The sequence below is a fragment of the Melospiza georgiana genome, chromosome 5 (assembly GCF_028018845.1).
Source record: "Melospiza georgiana isolate bMelGeo1 chromosome 5, bMelGeo1.pri, whole genome shotgun sequence".
Taxonomy (NCBI): domain Eukaryota; kingdom Metazoa; phylum Chordata; class Aves; order Passeriformes; family Passerellidae; genus Melospiza; species Melospiza georgiana.
The window spans coordinates 67,547,334-67,563,412 of NC_080434.1; the positions used below are offsets into that span (position 1 = coordinate 67,547,334).

Sequence of the window (16,079 nt, forward strand, 5' to 3'; positions counted from 1 at the left end):
GTTTTCTACAAGAATGTCAACATAAGAAGGCTTAGAAAATCTTAAAGAATCAGGGTGACAATCCCCTTTTGATGGAACAACACCCTCTGCTTGCAGGTCCAAGGGTCAGAGCAGACGCTGCTAGCTTGGCAGAAGGGGTCCAAAGAGGAGTTTTTAGGGTTTAAAATGTAACACAGTATGGTAATGTAGTGATTCTTATAGGCTGTATGGAAATGCTGTAGGATTTGTATACTGTACTAGATTGGTTATGAGAATCAGAATATTCAACACAGAAGATGATTTATTGTATTGGAATGGGAACCTCACTCTCTTACCCTTTTACTCTCTTAGCCTTTTAGTCTCTTACCCTTTTACACTCTTACCTTTTTTACTCTCTTACTCTCTTACCCTCTCATCCTCTCTGCCCCTCTCTTTTCTCTTTACTGCTCTGAGCTGTGGCTGGCAGCTCCCAGCAGGGCCCTGCTCCCAGGCCCTTTGCAATAAACCCCAAGTTCCATGACCTGGCTTCAGAGATCTCTCATCTCCGTCTGTCCCAACCGTCCCACCCCCTGACACTCCAACACCAGCCTCTCCCCGCCTCTCCCAGGGCTTTCCCAGCACAAAACCACCTCTGAAAAAACCACAGGTGTACAGGAAAATCCCAGGAGGAAGGGGCATTGCGGGGTTTGAAGGGGGAAAGGGACAAAGCTGGAAGGAAAAGGGGAAGAGAAGGAGGAGGTGTTGTGGAATTTGCTGTTCTTTGCCATCCCGAGGTCAGGGGAGAATCATGGAGCAGTTTGTTATGCCTATGGGACAGAGAAAAATGTTGGGTTATGAAACTGGGGACAATAAAGTGAACATGTTAAAGGGGGCTTAGGAAAGGCTGGAGAGGGACTTTTCCCAGGAGCAGGGAGTGCAAGGACAAGGGGAGATGGTCTCAAGCTGAGGGAGGGAAATCAGATCTTGGATTAGATCTTGGGAAGGAATTCCTGGCTGGGAGGGTGGAGAGGGGCTGGGCTGGAACTCCCAGATTTGCTGTGGCTGCCCCTGGATCCCCAGCAGTGCCCAAGGCCAGGTTGGTCACTGGGGCTTGGATCCACCTGGGATCATGGGAGCTGTCCCTGATGGGCTTTAAGGTCCCTTCCAACCCCAACCATTCCATGATTCCATGATTCACTTGCCCTCCTGCAGCTTTCCAGGGTGAGACCAAACTTTCCAACCCCTTGTTGAATAACCTGAACGAGGGTTTAATTCCAGAACTGCCCCTGTCCTGTGCATGGGGTGAGGTCCCTAAAACTCCTGTTCTTGGTGAAATAGCACAAATATTTCTGCAGGGTTATGTGGGGTGGGATGGGGTTTGCTCCTGAGAATAAATCAGGCTCATTCCCCTGCTTTTTGAACATCTCTGGAGATGTTCAGTAATTCCATTTTTAATATCTCTATTCTGAGTATCTTTTGAGACACTCAGAATGCATCTGGACACAATCCTGAACTCTGTGCTCCAGGGGACCCTGCTGGAGCAGGGAGGTGGGACTGGGTGACCTCCCTCCCCTCCTCACTCACCCTGGCATTGTTCAGGCTCCAGAAGATGCCAGAGTTGGGCTGTCAGGGGGCTCTGAAGGTCCAGACCTCCCCATTCCCTGACCCAACCCTTTGGCAGAGCAGGCAGGGCAGTGGTGTGAACTAAATCCCTCCTCACCACATGGATATTAATTTTATTTCCACACAGATATTTTCTTTTATTAATTTATTTTCAATCTGTGCTCATCCTCTGCAGTGAAACCCTTTGGAAGCTCCTCATCACTGCCTTCCAACGGGGGGTTAATGGGTGCAAAGAGGGATTTGCAGTGCAGCTGACAGCTCACAAAATGCAATATTTAACTCCCCTTCCTCCCCAGCTCGGTGTCGGGAGCAGGGATCCAGGGACAGGAGAAAACTGGACCTCTTGGCTAATTATGAGTCATTTATTCTGAACCACACAAATTCTCCAATCTGAATCCCAATTAAGACATTACACTACATGTGTTAATTAGTCTGCTCTCCTTTTTAAATCGAGCCATAACTCTTCTTAATTAGGAGGTCGGCCCTTGTAATTTGAACTGGCCTGGGCTGGAAGCACCCCTGGAAGTCACACCTGGGGGCTGGACCCGGGATCCTTTTAAATTGGTTAAGGTTTTACTTGGGTGATTATAAGGTCCCCGACAGGGCAGTAATTACAGAGGGTGCAGTTCCAAATTAAGATGTCAGGGGTGGTGGCAGCAGCGATGCCTTGGCTCTAAACTGAGCCCCAGGAGGCTGCGAGGATCTGCTGCTGGGAATGTCCCAATAAGGGCTCTTACCAGCAGCTTCAGCAGGACAAAAACCAGCCCCAGGAGCTGCCCCTGCCCATGCCAGGAATGATCAGAGCTCCAGGAGCTGCCCCTGTGCATCCAGGGATGATCACAGCCCCAGGAGCTGCCCCTGCCCATGCCAGGGATGATCAGAGCTCCAGGAGCTGCCCCTGTGCACCCAGGAATGGTCACAGACCCAGGAGCTGTCCCTGTGCATCCAGGAATGGTCACAGACCCAGGAGCTGTCCCTGTGCACCCAGGGGTGATCACAGACCCAGGAGTTGTCCCTGTGCACCCAGGGGTGATCACAGACCCAGGAGTTGTCCCTGTGCACCCAGGGGTGATCACAGCTCCAGGAGCTGTCCCTGTGCACCCAGGGGTGATCACAGACCCAGGAACTGTCCCTGTGCACCCAGGGATGGTCACAGCCCCAGGAGCTGTCCCTGTGCATCCAGGGGTGATCAGAGCTTATCCAGGGCAGTCCTGTAATGGGGCAGGTGTGACAGGGTGTGGAGCAGGTCACCTCCTGTCCTGCTGGGACAGGTCACCTGCTGTCCTGCTTGGACAGGTGACTTTCCCTCCTTGGACAGGTGACCTGCTGTCCTGCTGGGATAGGTCACCTTTCCTGCTGGCACAGGTGATTTTTCTTCCTTGGACAGGTCACCTTCCTTGCTGGGACATGTCACCTTTCCTACTGGGACAGGTGACTTTTTTTCCTTGGACAGGTGCCCTGCTGTCCTGCTAGGACAGGTGCCCTGCTCTCCTCCTTGGATAGGTGACCCACTCTCCTGCTGGGACAGGTGACCTGGTCTCCTACTGGGACATGTGCCCTGCTCTCCTGCTGGGACAGGTGACCCACTCTCCTGCTTGGTCAAAGCCTTGCAGGCTCCTCAGAGAGGCTCTGAGCTGCAGCCATGCTCTGTGCAGCACAGAGCAGCTCAAGATTGGAGAACAGAAGTTTGATTTTCACAGCACAAATTGATAGGATCAACTCTGTCTCGAGAGCTTATTAGTGAGGAGCTGAGCTGCTGGAGGAGTTAAACCCTGGTGCTTGCTCTCCCCAGGCTCCTGCACATGAAGGCAGCTCTCAGCAGGGTGGGGAGGCTCAGGCAGGAGCAGGGCATGAATTCCTTCTCATCACATCCCCCAGGAGTGCTCAGAGCCAGCAGCAGATGTGGAGCAAGGGGCTGAGGTGACCTGGGTCCAGCCTGGCTGCAGCCCTGGGCTGTGAAGGGCTGGTGGCACCTGGGAATGGAGCACTTTGGGTTAGGAATGGTTTAATCCCAGGGATGTCACCTCAGGGATGGATGAGCAGGGCTTGGTGTCATCTCTTGTACCTTCCCTGGCCAAGGAGAGCTCCTGTGACCACCCCAAGGGGAAGGAGATCATGGAATATCCTGAGCTGGACCCACAGGGATCATCCACCCACCCCTGGCCCTGCCCTGACCCCCAAAATCTCACCCTGGGCATCCCTGGAGAGCTGTCCAAAGGCTCCTGGAGCTCTGGTAGCCTTAGAGCTCATTCCCTGGGGAGTCTGGATTTTTACCCCTGGATATTTTTACCCTCCCTCTAGGGGTGGGTAAAATCCTCCTTTCCCTAAAATCCAACCTAAACCTGCCCTGGCCCAGCTCCAGCTGCTCCCTGTGTCCAAAATAACCCAGCAGCAAATCCACTCCCTCTCCGCATTCCTCAAACACACTGAACATTCCAACAAAACTCCCTGTCTTGGTGTTGGCTTATATTCCCATTTATTTCAGTTGAATGATAGGGATCATGTTTGTAAATGGCTCTGGAATAAATCCTTCACAAATGATATTTTCCCCTTTAAAACTGGTAAACTGCCTGAGGCAGTTATAATGTATATTATTTATTTAATTATTATTTAGAACATGTATTAAATATTATTATTTATAATAATATATTTTTCATTATTATTTATAATATCTCTATATTATTTATAAATAATACTTATTATTTATAATAGATTTATAAATAATATTTATTATTATTTATAATATTTTAGTTAATATTTATCCTGGAATATATTTAATATACCAGCTCCTACCAGCCAAATGTTGTCCCAATTATCTGGTGTTAATTCCATCAAAGGGTCACTTTTGGGTCATTACCAGAACCTGACCTTGCAGGCACCTTCAGCAGTTTGCTGTTAACAAGTCTTGAACTCATAAACATCCCCCAGGAACAGGAAATGTTCAAACATCCTTGCCACCCTCTGCAGGTGCTGGATTTTAACAAATTAAGGGATTGTCAATGCCGTGCCTTTATCACCCCATTAATGAAGCTCTTTGTGCCTTTCCCAGTGCCTTTCCCAAAGCTCCCAGAGCTCCCAGTGCCTCTCAAGGACCTGATTTCCTTCTGTTCACAGGGCATCAGCCCCAGCCTGCTGCAGGTGTCACCTGTGCTGGGCTCACCTGTGCTGGGCTCACCTGCTCTGCCTCACCCATTTTGGGGTGGGTGGAGCTGGGGTTGGTGGTGACCTGCTGAGGAAGAGCTGTCCCCCCTGGCAGGGCTGGGAGGACCCTGGCATGGGGAAGGTGTCCCTGCCATGGCATAAGGAGGAGTTGGATCGTCTTTAAGGCTCTTTCCAAGCCAAGCCATTCCATGGTTCTCTGAGGGGGCTGACACCAGTGAGGAGAGGGGCACAGCAGGTCCAGGTGAGCAGCAGAGCCCATCCAGGGATGTCCTGCACTCCCCTTTGGGAAGGATGGAAGTTTGACAAGGAGATATTCACAGATGTGTGTGCTTGGCAGGAAGCTCTCTGGATGTAGAACCTGAGAGCAGAACAGAGGTGGAAGCAAGTTTTGATATAGAAGAACAATATTTGTGTAAATTGACAATTGCTGAGCCGGGATATTTACTGGACAATTAAGTGGAGCTGGAAGGAGGTTTTATGACTACAACAAAGGATTTGTTGACCACAAACAAAAAGATGCTTTTTGCCAAGCAGAAATAGGTCTTAAAAAAGCAGAAAGATAGCACAGGCAAACAAACATTGATGTGGCAAGTAGGAAAAAGATCTAAAATTTTTCCACAGCATGAAACTGAAAAACAACTCAAAGCTTAAACTGTACCATACTAACCCATGTGATTGGATAGTATTGACCATAACATGGTGATTGTACCATACTAACTCATATGATTGGGAAGTGTTGACCATAACATGATAATGATAGAAATTATGATAGGCTGTAGGTAATAATAAAGGTATCGATTGGTTGTTATGTGTGAAGATGCTCAGCAAAGGAAAATATAAAATGCAGTGTAACCAAAACTAAAGGGTGCTCAGGCTTGCCTAGAGCTGGAGCTGGCAGCTTTAGGCATGGCTCTGTCACCCATGACCCAAGGCTGCTGTAACTTCTATACAATAAAACCATTTTGAAGAGCAGCCTGCAGTCCCACATCTCTGCCTCAGGCTCTGGCTGTCCCCTGTCCCTGCAGTGCTCTAACTGAGCCTTTCCCTTGCAGAACCTGGCTCTGGCTGTCCCCTGTCTCTGGAATATTCTAACTGAGCCTTTCCCTTGCAGGATGTGGCTCTGGCTGTCCCCTGTCTCTGGAATATTCTAACTGAGCCTTTCCCTTGCAGGACGTGGCTGCTGCGGTGCCGGCCCCGGATGCTGCTCCCGGTGCAGAGCCTCGTGTGCCTGGCTGCCTTTGGGCTGGCCCTGCCCCTGGCCATCAGCCTCTTCCCGCAGATGTCCGAGGTCAGTGGGGTCTGGGGCTCTCAGAGGGGGACAAACCACGGCCCCTTTGCCTTCCTGGGGATGCCCCACTCCTGTGGGCCCTCCATTCCTGGAGGATTTGGTTTGTGTCCCTGCACTGGGCACTGGTGAGGGCACACCTCGAGTGCTGTGCCCAGCCCTGGCCCCTCAGTTTGAGATGTTTGAGCCCATCCAGAGGGGGCTGGAGAGGGGCTGGGAACACAAACCCTGTGAGGAACCCCTGAGGGAGCTGGGGGTGCTCAGCTGGAGAAAAGGAGACTCAGGGGTGCCCCCATGACTCTGCACAGCCCCTGAAAGGTGCCTGTGCTCAGCTGGGGCTGGGCTCTGTCTGCAGGAGCTGACACAACCAGAGCACACAGCCTCGAGCTGTGCCAAGGGAAACACAGGTGGGATAGCAGGAAAAGGTTTTTACAGAAATGGTGATAAAGTTCTGGAATGTTCTGCCCAGGGAGGTGGTGGAGTCCCCATCCCTGGGGGTGTTTAACAAAGCCTGGATTGGCACGGGGGGCCAGGGTCTGGCTGAGGTGTTGGGGCTGGGTTGGACTTGATGATCTTGAAGGTCTCTTCCAACCTGGTGATTCTGTGAGTTCTGTGTAGAATTCTGTGTAAAATTCTGTGAATATTCCTCTCCTGAACAGCACAGCTTCACCAGGCAGGGGAAGGCCCCTCTCCCTCACACTGGGCTTTCCTTGGAGTTAAAATATTGAACCCAAGCTCTGTCCATGAAGCCAAGAGCCTGGACCACCCCTTTGAGGGGGAAGTTCTTCCCCAGAGCTTCTCTGAGGGCTTTTTGCTTTTTCATCGCCTGGGAAGGCCCAGCCTGGGGGTGAACAAATGAAAACCAGCCAAGGAAACAGGGAATGACCAATGCAATCACCCAGACCAATTTAGCTGAACAAATTGCTCGGGTGGGTTTATTTTAAGTCTTTAATTTGGTGATTGGAGCTTTTCCTGGTTGTAAATCTGTGCATTTCCAGAGAAGGGATCTATTCCACAGGGAGAAAAACAAGGGCTCTCTCACAAGGTTCTTTTCCTGTCACTGGATCAGGAGTTTGTATCAGTGTCTGCACGTGAATTCATTTTTTTTCAGTCTGGATGGGTTTATCCATGACTTCCAGCCAGGGAATATTGCTGTACACTTGTGTGCTGACTGACAAACACGTTGGGAATTCTCTGTTGTCCTTCTTGCTGTCTCCAGGCTGAGAGAAAACTGTCCCTTCTCTCTAAGAACCTGAATTTATCTCAGTCTTGGAGCCTCTTGCTAAAAGACGTGTTTGCTGAAGCTTTAATGATTCATATGGCTCTTCCTTAAACTTTTTCTAATTAGTCAACATCGTTTTTGGAGCCCTTCCATCAGGAGCAGACACAGCATTGCAGTCAGAAGCTGCACAAGCCCCAGTTGCAGGAGCAATGTGATTTCCCTGCCTCTCGTGGGCTCTGTGCACCCCCAGAGCCTGGCAGTGCTTTTGGCAGGAGCTCAGCCTCAGCTCCAGGCCCTCAGCTCTGTGCTGATCCCCAGTTCTGCTCCCAGGCTGGGCTTGGCAAGGCTGAGCAGCACTGCCAGGTCTCACACCTGCTCAAGGTGCAGCTGGAGCAGGTCCAGGCTGCCCGTGGGAAGGAGGCTGGGGCACACAGCATCCCTTCTGCTCCTTTCCCAGGGAATCTGAGCAGTTTTAAGGCTGGAAAAGCCCTCTGAGATCAGTGAGTCCAACTGTTCCCCCAGCACTGCCAGGGCCACCACTGCCCCTGTTCCCAAGTGCCACGTGGCTGTGAAATCCCTGCAGGGATGGGGACCTGCCCTGGGGGTGCCTGACCACCCTTTCCAGGAAGAATTCCTTCCTCATATCCAGTTTAAGCCTTCCCTGGTGCAATTTTCCTGGAAATTTCCAATTTCCTCCCTATTTCCAGGAAAAACCTTTCAGGATAATCCTCGAGCAAGGCCACAGCAGGTACCACCAACCTCATTTATCCCAAAGGAGACATTGCCACCGTTCCTCCAAAATCCTGGAATTCTAAAATGGTTTGGGCTGGGAAGGACCTTAAGGACTCTCTTGCTTCCTGACCAGGGACACCTCCCACTGGAATTGTGCCTTTCTGGGTGACAGAATCACCGAATAATGAGGTTGGAAGAGACCTCTAAGATCATCAAGTCCAACCTATGCCCTAACACCTCAAATATGGCACCAAGTGCCATGTCCAATCTTTTTTAAACCCATCCAGAGATGGTGATTGTACCACCTTCCTGGGAAGAGCATCCCAGTGCTTTCTAATTCTTTCAGTGAAAAATTTTTTCCTAAAAATAACACATACTTCACATAATTTCTCCTGTGCAGTACCTGCTATTCCAGCAGGGAAAATCTCATTGATTTTAGGAGCTGAATGAATTCTAACCCAGAGGGAAATTTCAGGAGTGGTTTGGCTCTGGGGACACTGGGATTGCAGGCAGCAGTGACAGCCTTGTAGGGAGTGACCTTGTGCAGGCAGCTGAGATGTTCTGAGCAGAGCAAACATGAATCAGCCCTGCTGAGGGATCAGACAGGATGATGTGTGCTGCCCACACTCCCTGCCAGGGAAAAGGAGCCCTCCAGAGCCTGCCTGGGCTCTGCCTGCTGCCACCAGCTCTTCTCCAGGGGATGGGAGCTCTGCACAGCTGGGTCCCACATCTGCTGACACCACAGGCTCAGGGGCTCCAGGGGCAGCCAGGGCTGATCAGTCACAGAATCCTGGGATGGTCTGGATCAGGAGAGACCCTAAATCCCATCCAGTGCCACCCCTGCCATGGCAGGGACACCTCCCACTGTCCCAGGCTGCTCCAGCCCCAGTGTCCAACCTGGCCTTGGGCACTGCCAGGGATCCAGGGGCAGCCACAGCAAATCTGGGAATTCCAGCCCAGCCCCTGCCCACCCTCCCAGCCAGCAATTCCTTGCCAAGATCCCAGCCCAATCTCCCCTTTCCCAGTGGGAGCCATTCCCTGGCTCCTGTCCCTGCAGGCCTTGTCCCCAGTCCCTCTGCAGCTCTCCTGGAGCCCCTTCAGGGACTCTGAGGATTCCCTGGAATTTTCCCTTCTCCAGGGGAACATTCCCAGCTCTCCTAGCCTATTTTCCCATTATGTTTGCATTTTCTATAAACGTGTGAGTGTTTACAAAGGACATTCCCCCCGTTCTCCAGAATCTCTGGAGGTTTCTGTGGGGATGCTCAAGGGAGCAAAGTGAGTGGTTTACCTGCACCAACCCCTCTGGATCCATTTCTGGATGGGAAATCCAAGAAACTTTGCAGGGAGTGTTTCTCAAAACCTGTGAATTTTTGGGCACTAATCAGACCCTGAACTTCAGTGGTTGGGCTCGATCAGCTTGGAGTCTTTTCCAGCCTGAGTGATTCCATGATTCTGTCCTGTCAGATGAGGAATTTAGAAGTGTGTAAGCACTGATCTCTGTGGGAATGTCTTTGCTTTCCCCATGGTCATGGGCACAGCAGGACAGGACCAGGCTGTTGTACCAGGTCAGCAACAAGGTGTAAGAGATGTGCTCTGTTCCAAAAACAGGGCTGTGGTGTGAGCAGCAGGAGCTGTGAGTGAGCCAAGTTCTGCCCTTGCTCACACACTCAGAACCTTTTGGAGGTCAGGGAGCAAACACAGAGGCTAATGTGCCATGGAGGGCTTGTTTTGGGTCAGGAGTTTGTGTGGCCACCTTTGATCCTCTCTCCTAACGGGGCTCAAGCTCACAATTGGTTTTCCAGCAGAACTGAAGCCTTGCAATAGTTTAATGGAATTTCTGGGTAAATGTACCCACCTTGTCCCATCAGCTGTAGCTGCTCCCGAGTTATTCCTGTGTTATAGGAATTCCAGGGAAATCAGGCTCAGCTGTGGCTGAAAACAGAGAAAGGGAGCTCTGGAGGTGAGCAGCCTCCACGTGCTGGCAAGGTTAATGCACCCTGAGCCTTTTTTGGGTGCATACCCAGCCTAGCCAAGCCCTGGGTTTGGTAGGGATGAAATTCCACTTGGATTTCTGCAGCGGTGCTCCAGAATCACAGCTTGTTTCTGGCTATTATGGCTCTAAAGAGAACATTACAAAAATAAACCCCTCGTACCAGCCACGAAACCATGGATCCATGGGAATACTCACGCTGGAGCTGCTGAGAAACGTTCCTGTCATCCCAGGATAGTGTTAACTGTGGTACCTAAAGCCATCAATATGCATGGAGTAATTCACTGCTGTTAAGTTTAGGAGAAACATGTAGTTAATGCATTTAGCCCACAACCTCCAACTGCCTCCCATGCCCCCCGGGGAATCTCTTCCCTCTCCCAATCCCGCAGCATCCCCACTGACAACTCCTACTCAGCTATGCACTGCCAATGGAAACAGCTGTGACAGCTCCAAACCGAAAATGGGGCTTGTGCAAATGAAATTCAGTGTAGCAGCAGCAGAAAGAACCACGGGGTTGCTTCCCTGCCCCGTGGGCCCTGCTCCTCCAGAGCGTTCCTCAGCAGGTCCACCAGGAGCTCCTGTCACCCCCTGCCCGCAGGGATGCTGGGGACAGAGGTGGACAGGGCCAGGTGAGAAAGGGAGAAATGGAGCTGGAAAATGGCAGAGAAGCCTTCAACCACCTGAGCCCCTCACCTGGGAGAAGTTTAAAGGGTATTTTTGGGATGATGCTCAATGTGAACCGAGATGTCTTCCAGAACAAGGCTGATTTCAGCCTTTCCTTTGAAATAATCTTCCTTTTGGATCTCCAGGACAAGGGGAATAAACAGCCTAAAATCCAAGGCTGAGCTATTGTTTTCCAATCTGTTTTAGCCTTCATCTTGTTGGCAGGCTGCTTTAGAAAAGCAAAAGGTTAATGAGCCAATGTGCAGTGGGATTATTGCAGTAAAGATGACAGTGAACCAGTAATTACTAATTAGATGCAGTTTAACAGGAGGAACAAGTGAAATCTCCTCTTCACCAACTGTCAATAATTAGCAGATTTGGTGAGGTTGAAATGTGTCCACAGTTAAAAGGCTGATTTTTTAATGAAATGGCACTTGACAAAAGAGCTGTATGGAGGTCACAGCCATAGCCCTCGAGACGCTTCCCCATTCCATACTTAGGAGGGAAATCAGATGCAATCCAGCAGGGGGTCCCCATGGAACCATCCCTCCCTTGGGATTGCTTTGCACGGGGGGGAGGGGAGCAGGAGGGATTCTCTGCAGTAATTTTGTCCAACTTGGATGAGAAGCCAGGGAAGGGATTTGCCAGCTGCCATGGGGGAAAAATGTTTGAGAAGTGAGAAGTTCTGCTTTGCTTCTGGGGCTGGAGAACGGTTTCCTGGGAGTCTGGGAGCCCTTGGGATGGAGGCTGGGCTTGGAAGGAGCTCCTCTCAGCAAAGAAGTGCCACGAGGTCCTGGAGGGCTGGCAGGAGGCTGGGAGCTCAGTGGGAAGCATCTCCCCAAGACTGCAGAGGATTCAAGCTGTGCCTCAGAGATGGTTTCCTCCTGCTCCGGGAGCACCATGAGGTTCATCTGAGGTTCCTCTCCTGAGTGCTGACCCAGCTTATCTTCTGGTTTATCTTCTGCCTTATCTTCTGGTTTATGTTCTGTCTTGTCCGCTGATTTATCTTCTGGTTTATCTCCTGGTTTATCTTCTCCCTTATCTTCTGGTTTATCTTCTGGTTTATCTCCTGCCTTATCTTCTGGTTTACCTCCTGCCTTCTAGTTATCTTCTGCCTTATTTTCTGGTTTATCTTCTGCTTTATCTCCTTGCCTTATCTTCTGGTTTATCTTCTCCCTTATCTTCTGGTTTATCTCCTTGCCTTTCCCTTGCTGACAAAGCCAAGAGTATCTTTGTTCTCCATGTGAACCTCAAATGAAGAGGTGATCCCAGGGGGCTTCTTGAATGCCCATGAAATGATTGATTTGAGAAGAACCTCCAGGATTTACAGGACAGTGAACACTGGCATGGGTCAAGTAGGACTTGAGGGAAGATCTGAGGTATTTGGGAATGTGTTGAGCCCCTTCCCAGCCTTCAGATGAAGGGTGGTGGTGCTTAATGAGGTTTCTGGAGTTCCTCAGTGAGGATGGACTTGTTCCTGTCAGAGGCTGGAGAATGAGTGACCCTCCCAGAGCATGGTGCTGTCTCTGGCAGGGTGAAGTGGCAGGAGAGGAGGTGACATTTGGGGACAGCAGGCCCTAGGGGTTGCACAGAACTCCAGTGGAAGCTCCCAGCCCATCTTTGATAGGAAATAATGGCCCGAGGAAGTCCGAAACTCTGTCTGGACTTCCAGGATCTGAGCACAGCCTGGAGCACTGGGCATGGCTGGTGGATTGTCCCCATCCTCCCTGGGGCAGTTTGGGTTTTCCAGATGATCCTGGAGGATCCTGCTGCCAGGGAAGCTGCCAAGAGATGAAAGCTCCCTTTGGATGGGAAGAGTTTGCCCTGGTGGATGGACACAGACTGTGCCATTCTGGTGTTCTGGTTCCTGTGGATTCCCTGCCTGGCCCACTGCAGGTGCTGAGATATGGGTTAGGAATTAAGTTAGAAATCTATTTCAGATTTAAGTAAAGTGTGCTGCTTTGAATTGTTTCGTTAATTTGCTGTATTTGTGAAAAGCTTGTGCTCACAAAAGCCTGTAGCTCACAAAACTGCCTCAAACAAGGTGAAAGAAATGTGAATTTCCAAGCTAGAAGAAGATAAGAAAGGTTCCTTAAACCTTGAAACAAGAACTAAACCAAAACCAAAGGAGCAGGAGATGGACAGACAACCAGAGAGCTCTCTGCATGAAGACTATTAAGAAATAAATATGCATAAACCTATTGCAAAACTTAATGCATATGCAACAAATTAGGAGACAAAGTTTAGACTCTCAAAGGGTGCACATGCCTTTAGAAATTGTTCAGCTTGTGCCCAGTGCTGTAATAAACACTCCACTTTTCAACTGTAATTAGTTGAAGAGTCATCTGTCCATCCATCAGTGCTCAGCAGTTGTGCTGTGATGGTTTTTCCTGGGGTCTCTCAAGGCTGATGGGATTTATCTCAGCTGAGTTGTGACATCAGAGCACCAGAATCCCCCACTGAGGGGAGTCAGGTGTCCCTGCTGCAGGACAGGCCTCAGGTGAGCATTGGAGGGCAAAGATCTCCTCAGGTGAGGGGCACATCTGTCACCCCCAGTTCTGATGGAGCCACACCTGGCTCCTGGCTGCAGGGATCTGCCCCAGCTCCTGCTCCCACCTGGAGTCTTGGGCATCATCTCCACCCTCAGAAGGAGACCTGGAGCTGGGTTTGCTTTAGAGCTTGCAAGGTCAGGCCACCCTCCATGGGATAAACCCCAGGTCAGTGTGACAGCAGAACTTTTTGGGGAGCTCAGATGCATTCAGGGCAAGGACAGAGGCAGGTTGAGGTGCTCCAGACCTCCCTGAGGAAGTCCAGAGCATTCCTTGGTGAAAGGATTCCCTAAGAGCATGGGAAGGGATGCCAGGCTTAGTCCTCTCCTGCCCTTTTACTTTACAGTACTATTTGTACTATTGTACTTTACAGTGTCAAATACAGCAAAAGTCAAGGTAAAGTGAAAGGAGCAAGGAGTTTCCCTTTTTGCTTTCTAAGTAAAGCAGCTCCTCATCTGCCTTCACAGAAGAAACACCGCAGTATGTTTTCTACTCCTCCATAGGCAGAGTCTTCAGAACACTATTAAAAGTTGGGGGTTTTTTATTACTCTTTGCTCAATATGCAGGAAGATTTTTTGACAAGAGCAAGGAAAACACAGAATTCAGAATAAGCAAAGAACTTCAGTGACTGAGAATGAAGAACTGGCTTTTCATTGTGTCAGAGATGGCAGTGACAGCCATGGCTAGGAGACATACCAAAGCCAAAGTGGCTGCAGGGGTGCTTTGTCCTGAGCTGCTGATCCTGCAGCCTCCAGGCCACAAATCCACATTCCCAAATTTCCCTTCCTTTTCTTTCCCCAAATCCACATTTCCCTTCCTGCTCCAGGGAGGACTTTGGGTCAGAGCCTGGTGCTTCTGCAGAGACCCCACAGCCCAAACATTCCATTGCTGGGACATTCCAGTGAGGAGAACCCCCAGGTTCTCCTTTCTGCATGGCAACTCCTCATTCCCACCATGAGATGATGCTCCCTCAGATTCTCCTTCTGGGATGGAGCAGATGCTGTGTCCTGGTAATTCCCTTCTGCCTGCTCCACCTGGTGGGATTCCAGCTGCAGATCCTGGTGGGATTCCAGCTGCAGATCCTGGTGGGATTCCAGCTGCAGATTCATGCTGGTGATGCCACAGAGGCAGCACTTGCCTTGTCCCAGGGCCATCCTCATTTCCCAAATTCATTTGGCAGCTCTTCCCTGCAGTGCCCTTTGGATTTGTGGATTTTTCAGTCCCAGCTGAAACTCTTCTGGACCAGGAGGGAAGGAGCCAGTTTGGCCAAGCAAAGAACGTTTCTGGACCATGACATCTCCCATTTCCATGGGGCTTTCCTCCCCCACTTCTTTCTCAAAATCTCGAAATCCAAGCATTTCCCTGCTCTGAAGCTGGGATACCTTGGTCACTTCTGGGAGCAAATGCTTCTCTAAAATCCTGGAATTATGGAATGGTTTGGGTTGGACCCACCTTAAAACTCATCTTGTTCCCCCCCAGCCATGGGCATGGACACCTCCCACTGTCCCAGGCTGCTCCAAGCCCTGTTCAGCCTGGATTAGGGCACTGCCAGGGTTCCAGGGGCATTTCCAAGGGGAAGGAGAAGGAGAAAAGGAGAAGGGGAAGGAGGAGAAGGAGAAGGAGAAAAGGAGAAGGAAGGAGGAGAAGGAGAAGGAGAAGAGGAGAAGGAGGAAAAGGAAAAGGAGAAGGAGAAAAGGAGAAGGAAGGAGGAGAAGGAGAAGGAGAAGAGGAGAAGGAGGAAAAGGAGAAGGAGAAAAGGAGAAGGAGAAGGAGAAGGAGAAGGAGAAGGAGAAGGAGAAGGAGAAGGAGAAGGAGAAGGAGAAGGAGAAGGAGAAGGAGAAGGAGAAGGCTCTGGCCTTCAGGGACTCCACCACCACTGCTTAGGAGCCCCTGGGCCACTTCAGGGTGGTTCAGTTTCCACCTGCTCCGCCTGTTTGGGTGATTATTGGTCTCGGTGACACCTCGGGGCCAGGGAAGGTCAGCAGTGAGCAGAGCCCTGATGGCTGTGGGGGCTGTGCTTTTGTTCTCCCTCCCCTGCCTGTCCCGGAGCCTTTGATTTGTGACCCAGCTGCTTTTTGATGGCTGCTCCTGGCAGTTCTCCTTTGTTTCACCACTCAAAGGTGCTGAGCATTCTCCAGAGCCCTAAAACGGCCAGGTGGAGCAGCAGAGCTGGGCAGCAGGGCCTGACCCGAGCTGTGCTTTGTGGCCAGGGGGTGCCTGTGGGAGCAGGGACCCTCTGCAGCGCCCAGGGCTGTCAGACAGGATCTGGTTTCATGTTTATACCCCTGGCCCTGGGAGACAGGTTCAAGTATGTAAACTATCCCCCTGCAAGCACAGGCTGTGCAGGTGTGTGGGTGCTGGTGGGCATAAAAAAACATTCCTGACACCAGCTCTTTTGAGGAGGCTTCACCTCCTGATGGCTATAAGCCATTAGGAGTCAAAAGAAAGAGCTGACATCCGACAAGTCCGGATAAACAGCTAAACATTAACCCTTAAAGTGGCCCGAAAAACAGACTTAAAAGGCTCTTTGTGGAAAGAAGCCATTTTTTTCGCTGGCCTGTTAATTGCTGTCTTTCTTCAGGACACCTTTCAGCAGCACCTACTGTAAACAGAGGGGCTCCTCCCCAGGATTCCTGCCCTGCCATGGCCATTCCTGAGCCCTCCCCTGCTCCTGGGCTTTGCTGCTTTATTCTGGGCCTGAAAACCAAATCCCTGCCCCTCCTCTGCCAGCCCAGCCTGACCCCCCTGGCCATGGATCCTTCGTCATTCCAGCTCAGGGTATTCCGTGATTCCCAGAAATCATGCAATACCCTGAGCTGGAATCAGGACTGATCCATGAAGAATGAAAAAGAAGAGTCTGACTCCTGGCACCACACAGGAATCATTAAATCAGAA

The 16,079-nt window shown here is 50.7% G+C and overlaps 1 protein-coding gene across 2 annotated transcripts in view; it reads left to right on the top strand.

Moving 5' to 3' along the window:
• Nucleotides 1–16,079, top strand: part of SFXN5 (sideroflexin 5) — a 107,867-nt gene that overhangs the window by 80,584 nt on the left and 11,204 nt on the right. For both annotated transcript variants that reach the window (XM_058024925.1, XM_058024926.1), the window contains one exon: nucleotides 5,914–6,031. In XM_058024925.1, coding sequence (XP_057880908.1) covers nucleotides 5,914–6,031 — 118 coding nt within the window. The remainder of the gene's footprint in view (nucleotides 1–5,913; nucleotides 6,032–16,079) is intronic.